Source organism: Dendropsophus ebraccatus, chromosome 4, assembly GCF_027789765.1.
Source record: "Dendropsophus ebraccatus isolate aDenEbr1 chromosome 4, aDenEbr1.pat, whole genome shotgun sequence".
In the NCBI taxonomy this organism is placed as follows: Eukaryota; Metazoa; Chordata; class Amphibia; order Anura; family Hylidae; genus Dendropsophus; species Dendropsophus ebraccatus.
The window spans coordinates 39,178,936-39,205,399 of record NC_091457.1 but is presented as its reverse complement, the minus strand read 5'-3'; the positions used below and the strand labels follow the sequence as shown (position 1 = coordinate 39,205,399).

The following is a 26,464-nucleotide window of genomic DNA, read 5'->3' as shown; positions in this document are numbered from 1 at the left end:
AGGGGGAGCAGCTGGGGTGACAGGGGGAGGGAGGCAGCTGGGGGTGACTGGGGAAGGGAGGCAGCTAGGGGTGACAGAGGGAGCAGCTGGGGGGGCAAAGGGAGAAGATGAGGGACAGGGGGAGCAGCTGGGGTGACAGGGGGAGGAAGAGCAGCTGGCGTAACAGGGGGAGAAGATGGGGGCAGCTGGGGTGGCAGCTGGGGTTACAGCTGGGGTGGCAGGGGGAGCAGCTGGGGGGCAGAGGGAAAAGCTGGGGCAGGGGGAGCAGCTAGGGTGACAGGGGGAGAAGCTGGGGGGCCGTGGGAGCAGCGGAGAAGCTGGGGGGAACTGACGCAGCTGCGGGGCAGGAGGAACAGCTGGGGTGGCTGGGGGGAAAACTGGGGGGCAGGGGGAGCCGCGGAGAAGCTGAGGGGCACCGGAGAAGCTGCGGGGCAGGGGGAGAAGCTGGGGGGGCACGGGGGAGAAGCCTGGGAGAGACAGGGGTAGGAGCCTGGGGGAGACAGGGGGAGAAGCCTGAAAGAGACAGGGGGAGAAGCCTGGGGGAGACAGGGGGAGCATCCGGGGGGACACTGGAGAGCAACCGGGGGGACACAGGAGAGCAACCGGGGGGACACAAGAGAGCAACCGGGGGACACAGGAGAGCAGCCGGGGGGACAGGGGAGAAGCTGGGGGGGCAGGGGAGAAGCTGGGGGGCAGGGGGACCAGTCAGGTGGCAGGGGGAGCAGCTTCAGGGCCGGGGTGAGCTTCCGGCACAGACACGCAGTGTCATACAGGCTGGAAGCTCTGCAGCCCCGCGGTGGGTGTTCCTTTGTGACGTCATCAGGAGGCGCGGCGCTGCCATTGAACTTCAGTACAGACACTTACATGTCCTGCTCCCCGGCCTCTCTCATCTCCTGGCGCCGGATGTCCCTGCAGACTCTATCCTTTTGCGTGTGTGTACGTCTTGAAAGCGCTCACACACAGAAGGATAGAGGCTGCAGAGACATCCGGCGTCGGGAGATGAGAGAGACCGGGGAGTAGGACTCCCGCCACCACACTGCTAATCGGAGGCTGACGGTTCCCGCCAGACTGAGGGGGCCGACTACTGCCAGGCGTGATCGAAGTGTCTGACAATGTGCGGCCCTCCCAGTCTAGCAGCGGGCCTCAGCCTCCGATTAGCAGCTCGGCGGCAGCGGGAGGCCCCTGCGCTGCCATTCAAACTTCAGTACAGCACTAATCAGCATTGCAGCCCCGGCGCCCTCCCCCGGGCTGGAAATCTGGACAGCCCACTGGGCATTTGCCCAGTTTTCCCAGTTTGCCAGTCCTAGCCTAGGCACAACTATACTGTAGTCAAATGAAATACATATCCACTGTCAGGCCCGTGATCGAGCAGACAGCAACAGTCACAGTGCGGCTGCTCAGAACAACAAATTCAGACGACAACCATACGATCAATCACTCGACCTCGGCACAGGATCCAGAGACTAGTTCAGCTACTAGAGTTTATTTCAGTAAACATAAAACCACAAGCAATGCGTTTCCACATCATGTTGGTGTCTTCATCGGGTTCAAATGATATACTTCCCTCCCCAGGTTAAAGGGAATGTACCATCAAGCCGGGGGTAAAGAACTGGAGGCGGGCCGACCCACCCCCAGTGGGAGGAAACCCCCGCCCCTCTATGACACGGCTCCATTAAGATCATAGAGGGGCGGGGATTTCCTCCCACTGGGGGTGGGTCGGCCAACCTCCAGTGCTTCAGCCTGGGCCTGATGGTACATTTCCTTTAACCCCTTGCCTCTGCAGCCTGTTTTGGCCTTAATGCCCAGGGCCTATTTTTCAAATCTGACCTGTCTCTCTTTATGTAGTGTTAACTCTGCGATACTTTTAAAGTGACACTGTCACCCCCTATTGTGCATTCTGACATCTCTACACAGGTGTAAAGGGTAAATTTAGCAGTTTTCACACCTTATTTTATATCATACGTCATGGTGCTTGTTCAAGTAAAAATTGATCTTTTATGAACTGCAGATTGTGTTAAGTGGGCGGGGCCTCGCGGCATTAGCGCCACATAGCCCCACCCACTATGTTACCGTTGGCCCCGCGCCCCTTGGTGGCCATTGGTGGGCCGTCCTAAAGGAGGTGGGGCCTAGACCTTTAGGCCAGCCTGTTCCAATGGCTGGTGAGGGGGCGGGGCCAACGGTGGCGTTGTGGGCGGGGCTAAGTGGCGCTAATGCCGCGAGGCCCCGTCCACTTAACATAATCTGCAGTTGATAAAAGATTACTTTTTACTTGAACAAGCACCATGACGTATGATATAAAATAAGGTATAAAAAACGCTAAATTTACCCTTTACCCCTGTGTTGAGATGACAGAATGCACAAAGGGGATAACAGTGTCACTTTAACTATTATTCTGAGATCGTTTTTTCATGACAGGTTCCTCTTTATGTTTGTGGTATACTTTGGTTGATACATTCAGTATATTTTTGCACATTTGCGCAAAAATTTGAAAAAATTATGTTTCTTTATATTCAAAATTCTCTTTTCCAAAGAAAGATAGTCATGCCACATAAACTAATTATTGCTGAAACATCTACAACAAGTCCTTCCACTGTAAAAACTGCACCCCTCAAAGTATTCAAAGTAGCATTTCATAAGTGTATTAACCCTTTAGGTGTTTCACTGAAATTTAAGCAAGTTGGAGGGAAAATTTAAAATTTTCATTTTTTTTTTTTTGCAGATATTCCATTTTAATTAATTGGAACTCAATATTTATTCTCCTTATTCCAGTGTTTCTAGAAATCCCCCATATCCCCACAGTGCGTCACGTGGCTCATCAACCACAGGCCTCAGACAAAGACCTGGTGAATTTTGGGGCCTTTTTTTTATCAGAGATTTTTTTATAGCCATTATATCATGTCACAGAGGCCTTGTGGGGCCAAAATATTTGAGTAAGACAAGTTGACTTTCCATCGGTACCATTCTGAGGGACATGTGACACCCTGTTTTTCATAATTTTTTTTGTACGCCGTTTACTATACTTTACACGTGACATTTTACCTTTATTCATCAGGTCAGTACAGTTACAGTGATATCTATTTTATATAGCTTTTGTTATACCATGTTTTACCACATGTTATAGCATGTTTTACCACATTATACTCACATTCGTCGTTGATAATCATTTTTAAACTAATGACATTTCTATTAGTCCTCCTATGTTGGTCTTTAGGACATATAGATGGATTAGACTTCTCCTATTGTTCACTCTGATATCACTCCACAGCAACTGGGATCCCAAGGGTTAAAGGGAACCTGTCATAGAGAATGACGGCTCCATTCATCCTCTATGATCGTCAGACTCATCTCTGATGAGCACGCGCCGGGCTTCTGACTGTGTTATCTCCTCTGCGGGACCGGCTCCAGGAGCGGGACTTCATGCACGGGGTAAGTATAAGGGTCTCTAGCAGGGGATCGGCTGGGCTCTGCCCCGAAACAGGGGGTGACAGGTTCCTTTTAACCCTTGCGATCGCAGTTGCTGCGGAGTAATATCAGAGTAAACAAAAGGAGAAGTCTAATGCATCTATATGTCCTAAAGACCAACATAGGAGGACTGATAAAAATGTCATAAGTTTAAAAATGATTTTCTATAGGCAGTAAATATAAAATATCAGCATAAAAAGAACATGCATATAAAAAATTACATAGTATATTAAAAAGTTACATAATGTATTAAAAACTAATCTCTGCTAGTCTTGAAAGATTATTGTAAATAAATTAATTCTAAAGAGATCTTAAAAGGAACAGGGAGAGGGTCGATACTTAAGGGAACCCAATCTCTCATACATTGTCTCATTTATTCTTATGGTCTCAAAAGGTTCCCAATTCTATGGCCTCGTTCAGACCTTCAGGTACTAGTGTTTTTAGTTTATAAATCCAGAACGCCTCGTGTCTATTTAGGATTCTTATTTTGTTCTCTTTACTTACCGCCATTTATTCTATAGGTGAGATTTTAAGGGTCCGAAAATCTTCGTTTTGAATCTCAGCCATATGACGGGAAACACTATCCTTCTTTTTTAGGGTCCTATGAAGCATAGTGTTTCGCGTCATATGGCTGAGATCACAATAAAGATTTTAGGGCCCTATAAATCTTATCTATAGAACAAATACTCATCAGTATTTTTAAACTAAGAACACTAGTACCTGAAGGTTTGAACAAGGCCGTTGAATTGGGAACCTTTTGAGACCGGAGGGATAAATGAGACAATGTATGAGAGATTGAGTCCCTTGAAGTTCCAACCCTCTCTCTTTGTTCCTTTTAAGATCTCTTTAGGATTTTTTTTTTTTTAATAATGTGTCAAGACTAGCAGAGATGAATTTTTAATATATTACTGTATGTAACTTTTTAATATATTATGTAATTTATTATAGGAGTGTTCTTTTTACGTTGATATTTTATATGCACTGTCTATATACTGTCCCCTATGTTGGTCTCCTCCTTTTGCTCACTCTGATATCACTCCTTAACTGGGATCCTGAGGGTTAAGCAGTCCCATCTCCATGACGAATTATCTCATGTCACCGGATGTGATCACTTAGGTCGCTGTTGCGCCCCAGTAGGAACCCGGTCTGAGTGGACACAGAGGAGCTACCTCTGTGAATGTAACTATAATGTGTTAAAACTTTACTATGCCGATATGCCAGTTGATGCCCACCTTGTGTGTACATTGCACAAGGGGAGACTTCAAACGTTTAACATATTATAACGTATTTCTTATTATAACGTAAGTATTAATAGGCTGAATAAAGATGATAGAATGCCGCTTTCCCTGTTGTTCACTTCTGGCTTATATGAGAGAGACAGTAGTAGGTGTACACTTTTATAATGTTTTATGATGACCTAAAAGAGCACATGGAAAAAATTGTCTTGATGAAACAACCCTTGTTAAATCATACAAACTGAGGCATGATCTTTACTCACTAAAAGTTCTGGCATGTCCTTCCCCTGGTGGCAGATGCGATGATTTTCCTCCAGTTATTTCAATTTCTGTTGGCCCATTAGAAACAGTTGATAATTTCCCAGATTTGCGAGGAGTGGTACGAGTCATTTTAGTTGTGAAAGTTGTTGGTTCTTTAGAATATGGGGAAAACATAGTTGAAGTCTTTGAAGTAAGTATTGGATATGTTCTTGTGTATTTAAATAGTGTTATGTATGGTATTGTTTTAGAAGGTACTGTTTGCGTGGGAGATTGAGTAGAAGTATGTAACTGCGTTGTCTTTGATGTTGAAAAAATATCAGCGTATGTGCGAGGAGTGGTGTGAGGAGTGGTGTGGGTCATTTTAGTTCGAAGAGTTGTCAGCCTTATAGAATATGGTGTCGTAAATTTAGAATATGGGGAAGACATAGTTGAAGTCTTTGAAATAAGAATTGGATAAGTTTTTGAGTATTTAACTAGTGTTGTGTAAGGTGTTGTTTTTCTAAGGGCTTTTTGTGTGGTGGATTCAGTAGAAGTGCGTAACTGGGTTGTCTTTGTTGTTGAAAAAATATCAGCAAATGTGAGAGGAGTGGTGCGGGTCATTTTAGTTGGAAGAGTTTTCGGCCTTTTAGAATAAGGTGTTGTAAATTGTGTGGTGGATTGAGAAGAAGTGCGGATCAGGGTTGTTTTTGATGTTGAAAAAATATCAGCGTATGTGCGAGGAGTGGTGCGAGGAGTGGTGCGTGTCATTTTAGTTGGAAGAGTTGTGGGTCTTTTAGAATAAGGTGTTGTAAATTGTGTGGTGGATTGAGAAGAAGTGCGGATCTGGGTTGTTTTTGATGTTGAAAAACTATCAGCGTATGTGCGAGGAGTGGTGTGAGGAGTGGTGTGAGTCATTTTGGTTGGAAGAGTTGTGGGTCTTGTAGAATAAGGTGTTGTAAATTGTGTGGTGGATTGAGAAGAAGTGCGGATCTGGGTTGTTTTTGATGTTGAAAAAATATCAGCGTATGTGCGAGGAGTGGTGTGAGGAGTGGTGCGAGTCATTTTGGTTGGAAGAGTTGTCGGCCTTTTAGAATAAGGTGTTGTAAATTGTTTAGTGGATTGAGTAGAAGTGCGGATCTGGGTTGTTTTTGATGTTGAAAAAATATCAGCGTATGTGCGAGGAGTGGTGCGAGGAGTGGTGCGAGTCATTTTAGTTGGAAGAGTTGTCGGCCTTTTAGAATAAGGTGTAAATTGTGTGGTGGATTGAGTAGAAGTGCCGATCTGGGTTGTTTTTAATGTTGAAAAAATATCAGCATATGTGGAAGTCATTTTAGTTGGAGGAGTTGTCAGCCTTTTAGAATATGGTGTCATAAATTTAGAATATGGGGAAGACATAGTTGACAAAGTCTTTGAAAAAAGTGTTGGATAAGTTGATGAGTATTTAACTGGTGTTGTATAAGGTATTGTTTTAGTAAGGGCTTTTTGTGTGGTGGACCAAGTAGATGTAGGTAACTGGGTTGTCTTTGACGTTGACAAAATATCAGTGTAGGTGCGAGGAGTGGTGCTAGTCATAGTCATTTTAGTTGTGAGAGTTGTCGGCCTTTTAGAATATGGTACCGTAAATTTAGAATATGGGGAAGTCTTAGAAATAAGTATTGGATAAGTTGTTGAGTATTTAACTGGTGTTGTGTAAGGTGTTGTTTTACTAACGGCTTTTTGTGTGGTGGATTGAGCAGAAATACGTAACTGGGTTGTTTTTGACATTGAAAAAATATCAGAGTATGTGCGAGGAGTGGTACGTGTCATAGTCATTTTAGTTGTGAGTGTTGTCTGCCTTTCAGAATATTTTGATGGAGAAGTACTTCTTCTTTTGGTAATTGATGGATGTGATGTTTGACTAATACCACTTTCTGAAACTAACTTTGTTGAGAAATATTTTTGTTGTGTTATTGTTGAAGCATTAGTATATGGTAACATGCTATATGTATATTTTGACGAATATGACTTTGTAATTGCAGAAATGTGTGTAGTAGTCCTCAATGGAAAAGTGACAGTCGCAGCTATAAAATGAAAGAAAATGAAAATTGGTAAATAGATAAAAGTCTGAACACTGCAACTTAACAAATCAAATCAAATTGATTTTTTTATTTCATATTAGCACTTTCATAATATTACAGCCTTATGGTTGTCTGCAATAAGTTCATTGTAATTGAGCCTGAAGTAAGATCCCATATTAGGAAAATGAAGCCAGGGTTGCCAGGCTTTTACCAGCCCAGTTGTGACACATCTATGAGGTCAAATCACATTAGGCCTTTGAGGGTCCATCACATTGTTTGGTTATTTCACAAATAAGTTATTACCTATTTCTATTGCAAATAATGGTCATATTACCAGGACATACAAAATTTTAAATGCAATAAATAATGCATAGGAACTTGGTCTGTATATCTCGTGGGTATGTTTGTTAAATAATTGAATCTGGTGGGCCCAGTATACCGCAGGCCAGCACTCTACCTTCCTACTATCACTGTGGCATTAGAACAGATTAGCAACACTGGTTGAAGGGATTCAGGAAATACATTTGGCCGATTTATATTATTTTGTAAATAGGGATGTGTGAATCTCCAAAAAATTAGCTTCAGGAGAATCCAATGGCCAATTCTGATTTGGCCCTACATGTCTAGTTATGGCCAAATACATACTGATCAGGCGTACACTGCTCAGTGAATACTCAGTATACACTCCTTTTCACCAAGAAAAGGAGGAACTTCGATTTTTAAAAGGAGTCCTTGATCCTCTATATAGTTTTGGGGTGCTTTATACTAGACCAAAATTTGGACAAATACGTTTTGGGGGTTGTTTTTGTAAAATTGTGAAATAATTTGTTTCGTTCTGGAAGGATTTTAATCATCTGTAGGGGTATTGTTCAAGCTGCTTTACAAGAACAAAATCACCTCCTTTATGCTAGCAAATTAGGGCTGCCATTGGCTCTCAAATTTGGGAGCGTTTTTTTTCCGACTGTAGAAACTGCAATTTTAGAATGTAAATAATATTCTACATTTATTAGACTGTAAGATGACTCCTATTTTAAAACCTAAATATGAAAGTCAATGACCACGTTTTATTACCTGATGAAGATCCACAAACTTCCAGTTGTTCAATATCTCCTTGTAAGCAGTATCCAGTGATACATTGCTGGCCATTAATCTCTTCTTCAATTGGTTCTCCATTTTTGTAAGTCTTTCCAAGGTGGCAACATAAGCATTCTGCCACATAGAAAAATAGGTACTGATTACACAAATCCTTAATTTACATCTAGTTCTCCCAATCACTGGTTAAACAAACCACAGTTTTTGAATAACACTAGCACTGTTGTATGGAAAAAACAACCCCATAAATGCAGAAACATAGGGGGACATTTACTAAGGAGTCTAATTTGTATGACTCTTCTAATGAGGCTTGGTGAATATTTTCTACCAATTTCTTGTGACTGATTTATTAAAATGTAGCACTGCCATAGTAATTGCATCTAAGTAAAAAAGTCACAAAAAATTGCACAATTGTTGCAAAAAGTAAAAAAATTGGGCCTGCACCAGTTTGTGTGACTTTTTAAAAAGTCCAAATTATAAAGTGGGTGCTAGTCCCGAATTATGCAAACTTTTGGGTAAATACTCAAAATAGGAAGATTAAAAAAAAGTTCCATTTAAAAAATTTTCATCCATTGAATACTGGTTCATAAATAGAACTCAAGTTATTCACCAAAAAGTAGGCGCAAAGCCCTTGATACAACTTTTTAATGCCTTATCAGCATGATTTAGTGATACATAGGTGGTTATCCAATGCCCAACAGAGTAACTGTAACAGAACAGAAAACTAGCAGATGACTTACACCACAAATTGGTGTCAATTATTGTGGAAATCTATGCAAAAAATAGTTAGAGTATATTTCAATTTCTAGTACTTGTCCAGACAAAAAGATGCCATCTAGAGATGAGCGAATATTGAGCATGCTCAAGTTCGTCCAAACCTGAGCGTTCGACATTTGATTAGCGGTGGCTGCTGAAGTTAGATAAAGCCCTAAGGCTATCTGAAAAACATGGATATAGTCATAGGCTGTATCCTTGTTTTCCAGACAACCTTAGGGCTTTATCCAACTTCAGGAGCCGCTACTTATCAAATGCCGAACACTCGGGTTCGGACGAACTCGAGCATGCTTAATATTCGCTCATCTCTAATGCCATCTTAACAAACACTGATTACAGGGCACAGCCAAGGAATATGGTTGGCAAAACATACTGTAATGAACATAAAGATCAATTAATTATGTAAAAAAATGACTTTACCTTTTGCCCCCTCATCACAAAGTTTATTCAAACTTAAAAAAACAAAAACAAAAACAATTACTTGTGTATGGAGATATTAATCAACAAACACAAAATTTGTTGAAAATCATTAAATATACTGTATTAGTTCATTAGTTCGTGAAATAGTTAATTGAGCATTTGGCTCATAGATATCAATAATACAGATTTTTGACAAACAGTAACTTGAGATGAGCGAGACCCAAAAGACTTTAGTCAAGTATTTCCAATGCTCGAGTGCTTGACTTGAGCAACGAGCCCCAATGAATGAAAATAATGGGAGATTCAGCAGTGCAGAGAATACCTGGTTAATCTAAAAGTGAAAGCCTGCCCTCCACTTTGTTAAAGAGGACCTGTCACCCCCCATGCCGGGATGACAGGCTCCCGACCCCCCGCTAGAGCACCTTATACGTACCGCGCGCACTCCTGAGATGAGTCCAACTCTCATAGAGAATGACTGGTCAGTCCGACGCTCCGTCATTCTCTATGACTCATCTCAGGTGTGCGCACGCCGGGCTTCGGGCGCTGAAATCTCTGTCACCCGACTGTCTCAAGAAGCGGGACCCGGCGCGATCAGGTACGTATAAGGTACTCTAGCGAGGGTCGGGAGCCTGTCACCCGGGCACAGGTTCCCTTTAAGTTAAGCTTCTGGGGGCAAGACTGTGCTCTGTTGGTGGTGGTGGGGAGAGTATACTTACTGCTGCAGTCTTTTATCACTATCACTGCTCAATCAGGTGTCAATCAGGACACCCGCATCAGCTGCTGATTGGCTGAAAGGTAATAGTGAAGAAAGATAGAAGTATACTTTTCCAGCCAACCCTCCCTCCTTTAAGGTTTTAAGTGTACCTGTGACAATCTCTCTGTATCCATGGACACCTGACGTTCTGGATTGCTTTCAGCAAGCATTTTGTTAATGAGCACCCAAACAGCAACCAGTACTCAATTGAGTATCAAGTAATTTTGAGGAGCCAGATATTCGAGCAAAAACTATATTCGGTTCAGCTTGATCTCTAATAGCAACCAATTCAGGCTCAGCTTTCATTGCCCAAAATTACCTGTAATTGGTTGTCTTCTGTTTCAGGCACTTTTTTGTCTCTAAGGGTATGTTCACCGCCACAGAATCACATATCAATTGTTTGAGCAGAGAGTGACGGAAGCAGAGATGCATGAGCCATCCCATAGAGACACTGAGGGAAGTGGGATTCCGTGGCTTGAAGTTCCGCCGTGAAATTCTGCCTGTTTTATGGGCCCTAACAGATATGGGCTATTGTCTGGTTCTGTGGCAGTTTCCTTTTTATGTATGGCAGTTTTCAGAATTTATTATATAACAGATTTATACAATATTCACTTAATTTGTTCACATTTTACATAGGAGAGTTTTTGGCTTTGCTTCACTTAAACTTCCTTATGTCCTATAGATGTTAACCTAGCCAAAAATATCTCTGCCTATAATAACACCTACAGTACTTAGTTAACATAAAGTAGTGCATGAATAGTAATTTCTTTTGATGCAAAGAAATAATAAAACTCACACAGCATATGCGAAAACAGTTAACTGAATATAAGATGAATTAGTAGTGTACAGAGTTTGATACGTTTTGGTCAAAGTACCTTCACCTTGCAGCACTATGTAACTATAATAAAGTAACATTTGTAGCGTACAATGTTGGAAAGGTTTATCACAATGTCTGTTAAAGTGGTTTGAGATCAAAAAATGTTTTGCACCCAGCTGAGATTGAAGTGATATTAAATGGAAAGTTCATGAATGAGCTCTGGAAGTAAAGCAAAGGTACATACCAGACTGAACAATTCAATATATCAACACACAATTGCTTCTCCACATCAAAGTAGGGTCTTTCTGGAGTGCATTTTGGGTAACAGCCTGAGAATGAAAAAAAAATAATAGGTAGATAAATGGTTAATTTAGAAAAAAAAAAAACAGAAAAAAAGCACCAGACAATGAACTGCTGAACATGTGTGACCACTGGACAAATTACATAGCACTCAGAAGAACACCAGGGGGCGCTTTTTAGAACAACATTTTGAATCTGACCTATTAGAATGTTATTTTGTGTGAAAATTAATATTGATTCATGAATTAACCCCCTTTAAAGTGACACTGTCACCCCCCTTTCTGCATTCTGACATCTCTACACAGGTGTAAAGGGTAAATTTTGCGTTTTTCATACCTTATTTCATATCATACGTCATGGTGCTTGTTCAAGTAAAAAGTCATCTTTTATCAACTGCAGGTTGTATAAAGTGGGCGTGGCCTCGTGGTATTAGCGCCACTTAGCCACACCCACAACTGCACCGTTGGCCCCGCCCCCTTGATGCCCATTGGTTGGCCAACGTAAATGGGGTGGGGTCTAGACCTTTCAGCCAGCCTGTTCCAATGGCCGGCGAGGGTGGTGTTGTGGGCGGGGCTACGTGGCGCTAATGCTGCGAGGCCCCGCCCACTTAACACAATCTGCAGTTGATAAAAGATGACTTTTTACTTGAACAAGCACCAAGACGTATGATATAAAATAAGTTATGAAAACCGCTAAATTTACCCATTACACCTGTGTAGAGAAGTCAGAATGCACAAAGGAGGTGACAGTGTCACTTTAAAGACTTTTGTGTATTGTCATATTAATTATTTTGCACAGTATTTATTTGTGATGTGACAGTTTTGAAAATAATTGTATCACTGATAGGGATCCAACAGATCGGGTTTGCAGAAGTCCCAGCTGGTTGGGGCTTTTTTTGGTAGCATTCAGGTTCTCTTGGCCAGGTACGAGCAGCAGTATTCTGCTAGTATACCATTCCTAATGTGTGCATGGGTTACTTCTAATAGGGGCAGAATTGTTCTGATATTGTCATGGGTGCCTCATGGGGATGGTCTCCGTAAAGATGAACAAGAAGGTGGGTAGGTGCATGTGTTTTTTAAAGGCCCATTGGAAGCACCTAGGACGCCAGAGGTCATGGAAAAGATCTGGAGCAGTGACTATATGGAAATCTTTTCTGTGGAGTTATTTTGCTATTTTGAATAAGATGAAGCATTTTGAAAGTAAGGAGGATGGGAAGTAGTGATGATGCCAGGCATGGCTCCAAATAGGAGTATGACAAAGAGTTATGGCAGAGTAGTGCAGTCTGCCCTACTATTTGGTGGGATCAGAATGACATTGGGCTATGGTTGTGGGTAATAGTACTAACACATTTTGGTCAGCCAATTTCTGGGGGGCTGGGAGTACCAATTAATGTGGTCATCTGGGTTGGGAACATACTCTATGTGATTCCTAACATTCTATTTTCAGAAAACAGCTGTAAATTCTTGGCAGTTTTCTGTACCTTATCTCTTCCTACCCTCCCTTTAGTTTGCAGGCTGGTCTCCAGCAGCAGCTCAGTGCTTAGTGTAACTGTGTGCTATGCTGCGGCTGTTTATTTCATGTCATAGGACCTTGCAAAATCAATGTATTAGTAACATCTCCCTCCACATGCCACCTATATTAGTGTACTGTGTAAACTATCCCCAGTACAGTGCCAGATATCCATGTGGAGCTTGAGTTCTCTGGAACTACTCTTCCGACTCTATCAGTAGAACACAAGCACCATGTATAGTATCTTGAAACCCATTTTTTTTTACTGTATTAAGTATTCACCAAACCACTAGTACCATCCATTTGATGAGAGTAAATCCTTACTGGGTGCACCTGGTGCCTCAGTTATAGCAAAAAATTATTAATTAAAAAAATATTAACCAGGAGCAGGCGAGTCAAACTGGTGTGGCCTACAGCATCTATGCCCCAGGTCTGCAACACCTCTCCTTTATCCTCCCCTCCCCATCATTAGGAACACCCCCAGGCAGGATCTCTATTCATTGCTTGTCTAAACTGCAACTGTGTCACTATGGTACAGGAGCAGTTTAGACATGTGATGAATAGGAGAAATCCTACCTGGGGGCATACCTAATGATGAGAAGGTCAAAGACACTCTAGGACACACTAGTTTTACTCGCCTGATACATATTAAAAGATCATCTTTTCCTCTAACCAAGGCACCAGGCGCATTTTAAAAGACACAACCAGTAAAGATTTACTCTCATCAAACATGTTACTAGCGGTTTGGTGGTAAGGATTGGTGGACACAGAATCGCTTTAATAGAGTTTATAGACAATTGATGGTGTTGAGCTACAACTGCACACAATTTGAGCAAGTAACAACTGACAATCTCTAATAGCCTAGAATTGAGTTTATAGCTGTATATTAGGCAAACGTAATGGGATGCAAAATGCAACAACTGAAGGTAAGAATTTAAGTAGGTTTAATGTAGACCTGCATATAGCCTAAAGAAGAAAACACTTAATGGCAATATAAGTCCTGGCAAGATAACCCATCTCTGTCATAGTATAGTATCAAATATCTACGCACCTTCAGATTCAGTCTCTATATTATCTTCACATTCGCCTTGGGGATTAAGACAGGTCTTCATGCAGGGAGCACCACACGGATGGTAGTGCCATTCACAGGGATCATCCGTGTTGTAATACTCACAGAACAAAGCTGACAAAAATGAGGACTAGTCAATGTAATTGGTTAAAGAAATTGCAACATTGCTAACAACTGAAAGTTAAAAAATAATATATCAAGGAATGATGCTATGGAACAATAGTCAGAGAAAGGTACATGAGGTGACTAAGGCTTTGGTGTGTGGAGGAGTTTTGTACCAAAAATTTCCTTGCGATAGGGAAAAGGTTACAGACAACTTACGACAAATGTTTGGAGTCCTCCATTTTATACAGACGCCATGTCTTCTACACTCTGCAGAATATGCAGCCATGGAGGTGCATAGACATTCACAATCCTCAATATCATTACTACAACTACAGGTATCATCAACACATGTTTCAAAGAATGTCATGGGGTTCACCTGAGATGGAAAATGGAAGAACAAATAAACATTAGATAAAAAGAGTAAATAATATAGTGTGTGCGTGCAAAAGGTTGCACTAGTTATTGTATTTCTAAAGGCCCTATTCCACAGGCCGACGGGCTGTGAGCGCTCGTTTGCTCCTCGTTCCCCGTTTCCTCCTTGTTCCCCGCTTGGTGCTGTCGCTATTCCACGCGGCAGCAGCGAGCGGGTGAGTGTGGGAGCAGCTGCAGGGGGGCTGCCCGGGTGATCGCTGATCGTCCAGGCAGCCCATAGGATATAGTGTCAGTCTGCTGCCACCGCTCCTATTCCACGGAGCGACGACAGCAGATCGCTGCTATATAAGTCGTTTGTCTTTAAACATGTTGAAAGACAAACAACTTCAACGATCAGCCGACATGAACAATGTCGGCTGATCGTTGCCTCTTATTCCACGTAACGGGCGATATCGGCCAGATTCGGCCGATAATCGTACTGTGGAATAGGGCCTTTAGTTTAGGTCATCAATATCAGTTAAGTGGTGGTTTCAACCAGTGACATATTATAATATGGGTGGTTTGGGCAGCCGCAAAGGGCCCATGCATTCCAAACCACCCACATTACTAACTCCTATATTCAACTCTGCACATCACTCAGGGGCCCGAGTGATGTGCTGCAAAAGCACTGTCCCGGGGATGTGGGACTCCCCTGTCCTGGATTCCCAGGTGTGCGCACTGTAATAATTAAACTGATCATGTGCCTTAAAGAAACACATGCAATTTATGCTTAGGCAGCGAGGACTTCTAGTGCAGGCAGCACTTGAAGCCGAAAGAAGACTCAAGAGGAGAGTCGATTATGAACAGCAGCCTTGAGCTCAGTGGGGGAGAGTGTGGAAGGTGAATTTGTGAGATATATATATATATATATATATATATCTTATCAAGAACCATGGGGCCATGTAAATTAAGGGCAGCAGAGCAGAGGGCCAGGGCCATGCATTAAGGGCAACAGAGCAGGGGACCCGGGGCCTTGTAAATTATTAGATGCAGCAAAGTAGCGGGCATTGGAGGCAACAGTGAAGGGGGCCATGCATCTATATTGAGGCAGCTATGGGCCATGCATCTATATTGGGGGCAGCACTGGGCCATGCATCTCTATTGGGGGCAGTATTTTTTTTTTCTACTAGGGGTGGGTTGTGGATGGAACTGGGGGGGGGGGGGAGAAAGCAAGTTGGATGGACAGCCCAGGGCCAAGAGTACATTAATTCACCACTGGGGCAAACTCCTCCAACCAACAAGATAGAAAGGGTCATCTGTTCTTGTTTATGTATCTTAGGACATTATTAAGCATATTTTATAGATTTTTTTGAAAAAAGTATACAAAGAATGTTTAACGCAATCTTTTTTTTTTTTTAAGTTTGCTTTAAGGCAGCTCGGTAGCCATATAAATAAGATAGCTATAGCTCCATACACATGAACAATTGGCTTGCCTAAGGGTGCCTTTACACAGAGATATTTATCTGGCAGATTTTTGAAGCCAAAGCCAGGAATGGATTTGAAAAACAGAGAAATCTCAATCTTTCCTTTATGACCTGTTCTCTGTTTATAGTCTGTTCCTCGCTTTGGCTTAAAAAATCTGTCAGATAAATCTCTGTGTAAATGCACCTTTAGGCTTTGTTCACACATGGCATTTATTTTGCGTTAATTATGTCTTTTTTCAGATATTCCCGAAATAGTGCAATTTTCCCCACAATTCCGTCAAATCTGCGGTAGCAAGTGCACAATTAGTTGCAAAATAACATTAAAATCATGGCAAAAAGCATTATTAGCGCAAACTAAATGCCTAATAGTCTATGCATTCTGAATAAAGGCAGGTGGGGTAAACCACTGCCAGAATCCTCTGGTAGTAGCTTATCTCTCTGAGAATACCTTGTCTCATTCATCATCTGTCCAGAGAGAATGAACACATTAGACAGTCACCAAATGTACAGTAATACAATAAAATATAACAAGAAGGATAGTATGTGACATTGTACGTATTGTGTATTTCAGTTGATGACAAGTAATAGTCTTCATAGCATACCGATGCATGGCAAGGAGCAAATACATCACTCATGATGTGGTTGCAGTGCTTTTGGGCCCAGGCTAGCTTTTCCATCTTGTTACTACATGGAGCTCCAGCTCTTGATCCGTCTTGAAAAGCACATCTTGGTGACCAGGGAGATGTTAAGTCATTCTGTTGTCGGCCATCATTATCCCCACATAGTCCACACACTGTTCCCTGACAAGCAAAGTATACAAATAACTATACATATACATACATGTATCCACTTTAGGTTGAATAAAAACACTAGGGATGTTTTAAATCTAAAAAGCTGTGGGTACCTAATTAGAGGAGCTAATTTCCTGGCACTTGCTGTAATGATGACTCACCGCATCTCGTGTCAACCCCTGTCCGCCATCTTGTGACAATGACGTAGTCTTCGGGAGGCTGGCTTGTTCCAACCGTCCCTCATGCCGCCCCCTCTGCCGCGTCATAACTGTGCTCAGTCGCGATTGGCTGGGCACAGTTTTGCTCAGCCAATCGCGGCTGAGCTGCTGATGACGCGGCAGAGGGGGGGCCGGTATGAGGGACGGATGGAGCGGTTCAGCCGGCCTCCCGAAGACTACGTCATTGTCAGAAGGTGGTGGACGGGGGTCAAAATGAGATGCGTCCACACTTCTGGGTCTAGCGTGGGTGGGGGGAAACACGGGGAAGGGGGTTATTCACATACATAACATACATTGTATAATGTGTGTTATTTTGTGAATAATTGTTTAGCGCCGCACTACCCCTTTAAAGGCTTTGTCTGTTTTTTTGAATATAGCATTGACTTCAGTGGGTATTATATATACTATATACAGTTTCATTTTTTATTTAGAGCACTAATTGTGTTCTCAGGCTCAGTCACATGACCACTCTGCCTGTGTTTTCTTTACTTCCTATGATGGGGAAACAAAAGGAGAGAGGGGCGCCTCCTGGTGCAATAATGTGGTGGGCTAGTTTGTCTATTCCAATGGAAAATGAACGCACGCACCTTGTGGAGTTGTGCAAATGATAGGCACAACTCTACTGTAGGTATATGATGTCACTCAGACAGGGACTGCAGCTATCCCTCGGGCAGCAGCCACCGATGGTGGGTAGAAACATGCAGAGTTGTATCTCAGAAGAGATCACAGGAACCAAAGGAGAACCCATAAGAGGGTCAGCGCAGGTCGACGTCCAGGAGACCAGCGAAATCACAGTAGGAGCATCACACAGAGATGTGAATCAATTGTTCTGTTTCATAGCGCAATGTGTTTCGGTCTGTCTATTGGATCACAGACCTTTATCAAAGGTTGATAAATAGACAGACTGAAACGCGTTGCACTATTAAACAGAACAATTGAGTCACATCTTTGTGTGATGCTCCTACTGTTATTTCGCTGGTCTCCTGGATGTCGACCTGTGCTGACCCTCCTACGGGTTCTCCTTTGGTTCCTGTGATCTCTTCTGAGATACAATTCTGCTTACTTCCTATGATGTCCCATTTCGCTTGTTTCCTGTTCCTTCCAGTGAAGGGACAATGAATCATCAGATGGATGGGGTTATGCAACCACACTGATTTAGTTACACTCCTGTAGGAGAAGCTAACATCTAAGCCCAGTAGTGACTGCAGCAGTGAGGGCAGCATGACATAGAGAAGACCAGGAGCTGATAGATATGTTGTGGGTGGCACAGAGGTTAGCCATGTTGTGGGTGGCACAGAAGTTAGCCATAATGCTTAGTAATGTTGGAGTCCTGGGATCAAATGCCACCAAGGATAACAGCTGCAGGTATTTCCCCAATGTCCAGACTCCAGAACATTGTAAGCCCTATTAAGGATAGGGACAATATGAGTGACTGTAATCTCTGTACAGCACAGCAGAATAAGTTGGAGCTATATAAATAAAGGGACAATGGGGGAGATTTATCAAACATGTTGTAAAGTGAAACTGTCTCAGTTGCCCCTAGCAACCAATCAGATTCCACCTTTCATTTCTTACAGACGCTTTGGAAAATTAAAGGTGGAATCTGATTGGTTGCTAGGGGCAACTGAGCCAGTTTCACTTTACACCATGTTTGATAAATCTCCTCCAATATTGTTATTTTTGTACTGTAAAGGCCTACAGTGGCCGAGCAGTGTAATATACAGAGGTGAGATGCTACGTCACCTCATGTCAGTCATCATTCTATCTATTTTTTTTTTTTTAAACAATAATTTTATTGCATTTTTGAATAATAAGCAGGCCATGTCATATAAAAGACAAAAGCAATAGAAAGTTGTACATGTATATAACATATGTATGAAGGGAGACACCTACATATACTGAGTCAATTATTCGCTCCAGAGTGTAGAGAAGGGGATGGTATTACGACTACGGTTACCATGACCATATGTTCCCCAAGGCGTCTCAAGAAGTCCTCAGCAGACTTGGGTGCTTACATGAGCTTGGCCCTCAAAACCAGACCGTCTTGCATAAAAAGGCAGTAACGAACCAGAAAAAAACTGTCACATAGCTTGCATCCAGAATTACTTTCCTAAACAACCATGGGACAGTTTATAACAACTCAACTTGTGACCAATGGATCCACACCAGACACACAGTTCACACAGACCAAACAACAAACATACCCAACATAAAAACATACACACACGAAGACAAAGAAAATCAGCCAGACCAAGACATGACACTCAAGTGATTTTTAGCACCCCCAGTGTGCCTTTAAGATCTTCAGTACAGTACCATTCTGAGCACCTAAACTGTAGCATAATCTCCTTCCTTTCGTCCGGATAAGAAACTTTTTCTAGAAACGGTCTCCATTTATGAAAGAATTGTTTAGTGATCTTCCCCATAGATCGCAACGTGTCCAGTCTATCAATGTAAAGGAGCGTTTTCAACTGATCCGTTATGTCTGAGATTGATGGTATTGAAGGGTCTAGCTAGCGTTTGAGTAAACATTTTTTAACTGCTAGCAATGTCACATGTATTCCTTTTACTGCCACCAGGTCTTGAGTATTCTCTCCAGACATTCTAGTTACGTAGTGAAATAAGAAGGCTCTCTAGAAGAGGGTGAAATAGTCTATGTAAGATAATATAGGGTGTATACTTAAATAAATCTAAATTATGATGATATAGACCATATATATAAGAAAGATCTAGGTAATCATTAATATTTAATATAGCACAAAAAGTTCATAAACTGGTAAATCAGTGTCTATGAAAACACTTCTATAGGAGACATAAATTTATAAGAATCGAATCAAAGTAGTTCAATACCACAATAATCAAAATGCAGCTAAAATATATTTGATGTATCAAAAGATCTAACAATATTTGATAAGATATAAAATATAAAGAAATAAGAAAAAATATAAAAATATATAAAAAAATGTAGATGAATTTAATATAGATGAGAAATATTAATTAAAAGGTAAAAATATATAAAAATATATAAAGTATCAATATGAGCCCAGTGGTATTAGGCTGCGCCGGGCCCAGCGCAGTCAATCCACATGAATGGATAAACAAGTGATCCCGAATCCCTGTGCTGAGTATTAGTTTCTGTCGGCAGGATAGCATTATCGTAATCTCCACTGTAAAATGATAGATACAGTCTATCTTGTGAATCCTATGTATTTTATAGGTTGTTGCGATAGTTTTGCCGTAGTTTTTATAATCAGCAAATGTCTTTTGGATATAACTGTTATTTATGAACATATAAGATAAATTGGAACAATGGTGGTGGGATAATCCACCCCTCACCCTTCTGAAGACGGCTCTCGCAGACCGATGCGGTGCTGCCGTAGTGACCCGACCATAGATGGATTTGGTCTCCCTGGGGTCTATGTTTCCGTGCTCTGAGTTAGCACAATGCTTTGTCTGGTCTGGAGTATCCTCTGAGCCGTTGCGGCGTCTGCTTGTTGGTGAGCGCGCGCTCTTTCAAACTGTTGTTTGAAGATATATAACTATATCAGTTATAGTTATCCAAAAACTCTTTGCTGAAGAAAGGAGCGAGTAGCCCTCCTGAAACGCGTCCTAAGAATAAAGGATAACAGAGCCATTTACTTACATTCAAGTCTGTTTAAAAGATCCCGAATCGGAGCCGTACTCTCCACGGCATCTATTTCAAACAACAGTTTGAAAGAGCGCGCGCTCACCAACAAGCAGACGCCGCAACGGCTCAGAGGATACTCCAGACCGGACAAAGCATTGTGCTAACTCAGAGTACGGAAACATAGACCCCAGGGAGACCAAATCCATCTATGGTCGGGTCACTACGGCAGCACCGCATCGGTCTGCGAGAGCCGTCTTCAGAAGGGTGAGGGGTGGATTATCCCACCACCATTGTTCCAATTTATCTTATATGTTCATAAATAACAGTTATATCCAAAAGACATTTGCTGATTATAAAAACTACGGCCCGTATCACAGCAACCTATCCATACGGAGCCGTGTTTGAGCTATTTGTATCGCAACAACCTATAAAATACATAGGATTCACAAGATAGACTGTATCTATCATTTTACAGTGGAGATTACGATAATGCTATCCTGCCGACAGAAACTAATACTCAGCACAGGGATTCGGGATCACTTGTTTATCCATTCATGTGGATTGACTGCGCTGGGCCCGGCGCAGCCTAATACCACTGGGCTCATATTGATACTTTATATATTTTTATATATTTTTACCTTTTAATTAATATTTCTCATCTATATTAAATTCATCTACATTTTTTTATATATTTTTATATTTTTTCTTATTTCTTTATATTTTATATCTTATCAAATATTGTTAGATCTTTTGATACATCAAATATATTTTAGCTGCATTTTGATTATTGTGGTATTGAACTACTTTGATTCGATTCTTATAAATTTATGTCTCCTATAGAAGTGTTTTCATAGACACTGATTTACCAGTTTATGAACTTTTTGTGCTATATTAAATATTAATGATTACCTAGATCTTTCTTATATATATGGTCTATATCATTATAATTTAGATTTATTTAAGTATACACCCTATATTATCTTACATAGACTATTTCACCCTCTTCTAGAGAGCCTACTACTTTTTCCTATTTATTATTATTCTCCTAGCGCTGAGACAGTAGTGCACTCGAAGTAGGTGATTCTCCATATACATCAGTGAGGTGCAGCGAACCCTCATCACCGTATTTCCACATAGTGAAATAAGCAGCCAATAGGTTGGAATGGTATTTGAATTGACCAGACTTTGTCTATCATTTGTAAAGACTCCTTCCACAGTTTTTGTACTGAAGAACACGACCACATACAGTGGAACAGGTCCGCTTTTACCAAAGAGCACTTGGGGCAGGCCCTCAAATAATGCACAGGGGCTTCCTTATATGAGAACTGGAATGCATAGATGGCTTTATGGAGCATTTTCATGTGCATTTCTCTCCAAACTTCATTTATCATGACTGCCCTTACATACTGTATCCCTTTTGACAGTTTAAGCAAGAGGTCCTCCACCCGCATGGAGGACTCCCAATGGCCAAACATAGTCTGGATCAGTGGTGTTAGGTGTTGGGTCTTTAAGGCCAGATATATGCTCGCCAACGACTCAAGGGTTGTGGGGGAACCTATGATCTCGTCAAAATTACCGGCCACCTCAGTTTTTGCAAAATTAGATACTAGGCCTCCCAAAAACTATATCAGTTGATTATAGTAAATGAAGTGGCCCACTGGCAATCGGAATGTCCTTCTAAATTGATCCCAAGGGAGCAAGGCTCCTCCTCCCGGTTTCAAAAGCTGGTCCACATCCCTGATCCCCCTACTCCGCCACACCGATTCAATTTGAACTGGAACGTCACCTTGAAAGGTTGGATTTCCCCATAGCGGGAGATATCTGGAGAGGGAAAAGGGAAGCTTAAACATTTTCCTCGCTGCCTTCCAGGCCGCCATGGTGTCTCTGAGTACTATAGAAGACTGAAGATGGCTGGGCAGGTCTTTGATTTTCATATGTAATAATGTGGGCAGTGCCCATGGGGAGGCTAAGTTTGTTTCCAGCTGATGGTTCGAGAAATAGCTGGTCCCATGAATCCAGTCTCTTGTGTGGCGGAGCAGGGATGCCAGGTTATAGAGCCTGATATTTGGCAAGTTTAGACCCCCCTGGGGTTTAGAGGAGCATAGTTTATCATACGCAATCCTTGGGCGTTTGCCTCTCCACAGAAAACGTGTGAAGGCTGATTGGAGGCGGCATACATCAACATGTTTAACTAATAATGGGAGAGTCTGCAAAGGGTACAGTAACCGCGCAAAGCTTATCATTTTGAAAAGATGCGCCCGACCAGCAAGTGAAAGCGGGAGATCCTTCCATTTATCCAATTCCTTGATGATCTTTAGGAAGAGGGGAGGGTAGTTAAGCCTGTATAATGAGTGGGAAGTGGGGCCTATTCTTACACCCAAGTGAGTGATTGAGGTACGTATTACTTCCACCCCTGTCAACCGCAAGTCATCGTGGTGAGAGGGTCCCAGGAGCAGGAGTTGGCTTTTAGTAGGATTTATTTTATACCCCGAAAAGGATCCCATATACTCTAATGTTTGGAGTATGGGGGCAAGTTGGTCCTCTGGGGACCCTAGGCAGAGCAATAGATCATCAGCGAAGCACAGTAGTTTTGTCTCCTCCTTCCCCACTTGGACCCCTTTATACAGTGAGCTCGACAACAGGTGCCTTGCCAAGGGTTCCAATGATAGATTAAATAGAAGGGGGGATAGCGGGCATCCCTGTCTTGTACCCTTTTCTAAACGTATAGCATCAGACAGGAAACCTGGTGTGGAGACTTTGGCCTTGGGGCTTGTGTATATGGCCTTCAGGTACCGTCTAAGCAATCCATTGAATCCGAACTTGTCCAGGACCATGTCGAGCCACCCCCAGCTGACGTTATCAAAGGCCTTTTCGGCATCGACCGACAGGAAAGCTGGAGGGTGGCCGACATAGTGCCTGGACTGAACCGCATCCTGGATGGCAAGAATGGATCTAATATTTGTAACCGCAGACCTCCCCTGGGTAAACCCTACCTGGTGTGGTCCTAGAAGTTTTGGCATGACCCCCATTAGTCTATTAGAGAAAAGCTTAGAAAGAATTTTCAAGTCTAGATTAATTAAAGAGATTGGGCGATAGGATGAGGGCAAAGTAGGGTCCTTGCCTGGCTTATTAAGGACTTTGATATAAGCCGTGTCACTAGAGGAAATGGTCCCCTCACCCCCCAGGATGGTACTATAAACAGACAGGAGAGTCGGTGTTATGTCTTCCTGGAGATGTGATGTTTGTAGAATTCAGACGTGTAGCCGTCTGGGCCTGGGGCCTTATGAGGCTTCAGAGCTTTAATAGTCTGAATTATCTCCTCGGGGGTGATGGGAGCATTTAGCCCTTCTAGGTCATCTTGATCTACCGTTGGGAGGTTTATACCTTCCAGGAACCTCCTCCCCTCCTCCAGGTTCTGTCCCTCCTGTTTGTATAGCTGTGAATAATATTCTTGTAGGATATGATTAATCTGCCTAGGGTCCCCAGTAAGCTTCCCCTTCCCCCCTCTGTCCCTCAGCTCCAAGATGTTATTGGGGTCCCTATAGTCCTTGGCCAAATTGGCCAACAGTTTGCCAGATTTATTCCCGTATTTGAATAGGTCAATTTTTTTCTGATCCCAAAAGAAAGTTTCTGTCGCCTCCACCACCCTGTCCATGTCTTTTTTAGCTGTCACCCAGAGTTGCCTGTGGTGGTCTGTCGGGTTATTTAGAAAAGTGGTATATGTGGTGCGTAAACGGGACGTGGCCTCATGGAATGTCTTCTGATTCGCCCTCTTCTTTCCCAGCCAGTAAGATATAATCTTGCCTCGCATCACCGCTTTAGCCATCTCCCATAAAAGTATCGGCTCCCCAACATGACATGCATTGTTGTTCAAAAAATCCTTCCACCATACAGATAGTTGAAAACAGAATACCTCATCTTTCATCAGGCAGTTCGGGAACCGCCATAAAATGTCAGAGCCCTTAGGATGAGCATCTATAACTGAGATACTGACCGGGGCATGGTCTGAGATCAACATGTCATGGATATCGGAGGCCTCTACCTTAGCTAAGAGGGGGCTAGATGTCAGGATATAATCCAACCTCGACCATGATTGCTGAGGGTGCGAGAAATGGGTGTACTCACGGTCTGCTGGGTGGTAATACCGCCAGGAATCAGTGAGAGCAGTGTTTTCCAGGAACTGAGAAAGAAGAGGGCGAGAAGGTCTGGGTTGGCTAGTTCTTGGCGTTGTGCGTTTCCGATCCTCCTCCTCAGAAAGGACTACGTTCAAATCCCCACCTACCAACTTAAAACGTTCCCCATCCGTTAGTATTTTCTGCTCAAGGGAGGAAAAAAAGGGGGCATTAGCAGAGTTTGGACCATATACAGAATAAATATTCAGTCTACCTCCTGGAGTATCTAAAGTGGCCCTGCAGACCCTCCCCTCTTCATCATGCCAGGAATCAAGGAACATATGTGATAAGCGTTTATGAATTAAAATCAGTACTCCTCCTCTTCCTTCCTTTGCTGGCGAACCCACCACAGCACCCACCCAAAGGCGTCTCATCCTAAAGAAGTCTTTCTCCTCAAGATGAGATTCTTGTAACAGTGCGATATCTGTCCTAAGCTTCTTCAGGTGTCTAAGCACCATAAGGCGTTTAGTGGGGGCTTTAAGCCCTTTTACATTCCATGTGGTTACTCTCATAGGTGCGCCAGCAAAGGAGCAGGATGTATGTCATGATTACTAGGGTACCATACAGTATAGGACCAGCTGACTTCCCCAACAAAAATGACACAGACAAAGATACACAGAGATCCATTGGCCACACACATACACATATAACAAACAGTGATGCACACAGAAGATAACCTGTGCTGTACCAACAGAAAAAAACAGATAAAACTTGCGAGAAAATCAACGAATGAGCTTCTCTTTTTTCGCTCACTTAGAGGCCCTCGCATAACCCCAACTACCAAACTCGTGAGAGAGCTGACCAGGCCGACGCTGTTATGTGGCCGCACAGCGTTCCAACAGATATGGCCCGGTTGATTTCACCTTAACCACTGCGACCTATATAACGGGGGGGGGGGGGGGGGGGGGGGGTAAAAGAAGGGGAGGAAAAGGAGAGCTAGGGAAGACAAGACAGGGGGGAGAGGGGGAAGGGGGAAGGGAAGGAACACGGGGGGGGGGAAGAGAAGGGGAAAAAAAAAAAATGACAATCTCTATGATAATTCAGCGACTCCTGTTAACTGTTGGAGCCTAACTAATAGGGATTTATAACACAAAAAACATACTACTAATCCTAATCACCTGTCACCTCCTAGTCATGTATACTCATCCTAAACACGCTAACTATCAACTAGTAAAAGTAAATAGGCCTTAACTAGACCATCCTGGTCAGACACTAAACAGAAAGAAAAGACACCCTCTCAGGGCATAATAAGAAAAGTTTTTCCTCCAGGCGCAGCCATGTAACGCAAATCAGTCCAAGGAGTCTGCAGACGTCTTGGGACTGTCTGTACGTCGTCTTTTTGCAGAGTCCGGGAGTTGTGCTGGGTTTTTGGACAAGAGTTCCAGAAAATGCCTGGCCTCCTCCGGGGACTTAAACAAGGCAGAGGAACCATCCTCTTTGTAGATGACCAAGGTCGCTGGGAACTGTAAGTAGAATCTCTTTTTTTGCTTAAACAATTTGGAGCATAGTGAAGAAAAGGCTCTACGGCGTTTGGAGACATCTGCGGAATAATCGCTGAACAGGAGGACCTTATGGTTCCTGATCTGGACTTCTGTATTGGCCCTCTTGAAGTGGAACAAGATGTTCGCCTTGTCTGCGTAGTTTAAGAACTTGGCTATGACCTGTCGCGGTCGATCACTTTTACTCCGCGGATTTTGTGAATCTTTTCCCGTAGTGCGAGATAATGGCGGACCTAGGCGGTGCGCCCTTTCCACTGGGCAGGGTTGCTGCAGGTCCAATGCTTGTGGAAGTTCAGTGGCGCATATTTGTGCAAGCTGGGCCTATGGTATAGGGCCCTATTCCACCGGACGATAAACGTTCAGATTATCGTTAAATCGTTCGAATCTAAACGATAATCGTTCGGTTGAAATGCAGTTAAGGATTAACGACCGAACGAGAAATCGTTGATCGCTTTATAAGACCTGGACCTATTTTTATCGTTGCTCG

General features: G+C 42.8%; 1 protein-coding gene across 1 annotated transcript in view; it reads right to left on the bottom strand.

Moving 5' to 3' along the window:
• Positions 1–26,464, bottom strand: part of LOC138789257 (mucin-5B-like) — a 109,199-nt gene that overhangs the window by 6,045 nt on the left and 76,690 nt on the right. The window contains exons 23-29 of the mRNA XM_069967857.1: positions 16,272–16,469; positions 14,051–14,210; positions 13,712–13,843; positions 11,096–11,180; positions 9,281–9,312; positions 8,066–8,203; positions 4,961–6,997 (exon numbers count right to left, since the gene is read on the bottom strand). Coding sequence (XP_069823958.1) covers positions 4,961–6,997; positions 8,066–8,203; positions 9,281–9,312; positions 11,096–11,180; positions 13,712–13,843; positions 14,051–14,210; positions 16,272–16,469 — 2,782 coding nt within the window. The remainder of the gene's footprint in view (positions 1–4,960; positions 6,998–8,065; positions 8,204–9,280; positions 9,313–11,095; positions 11,181–13,711; positions 13,844–14,050; positions 14,211–16,271; positions 16,470–26,464) is intronic.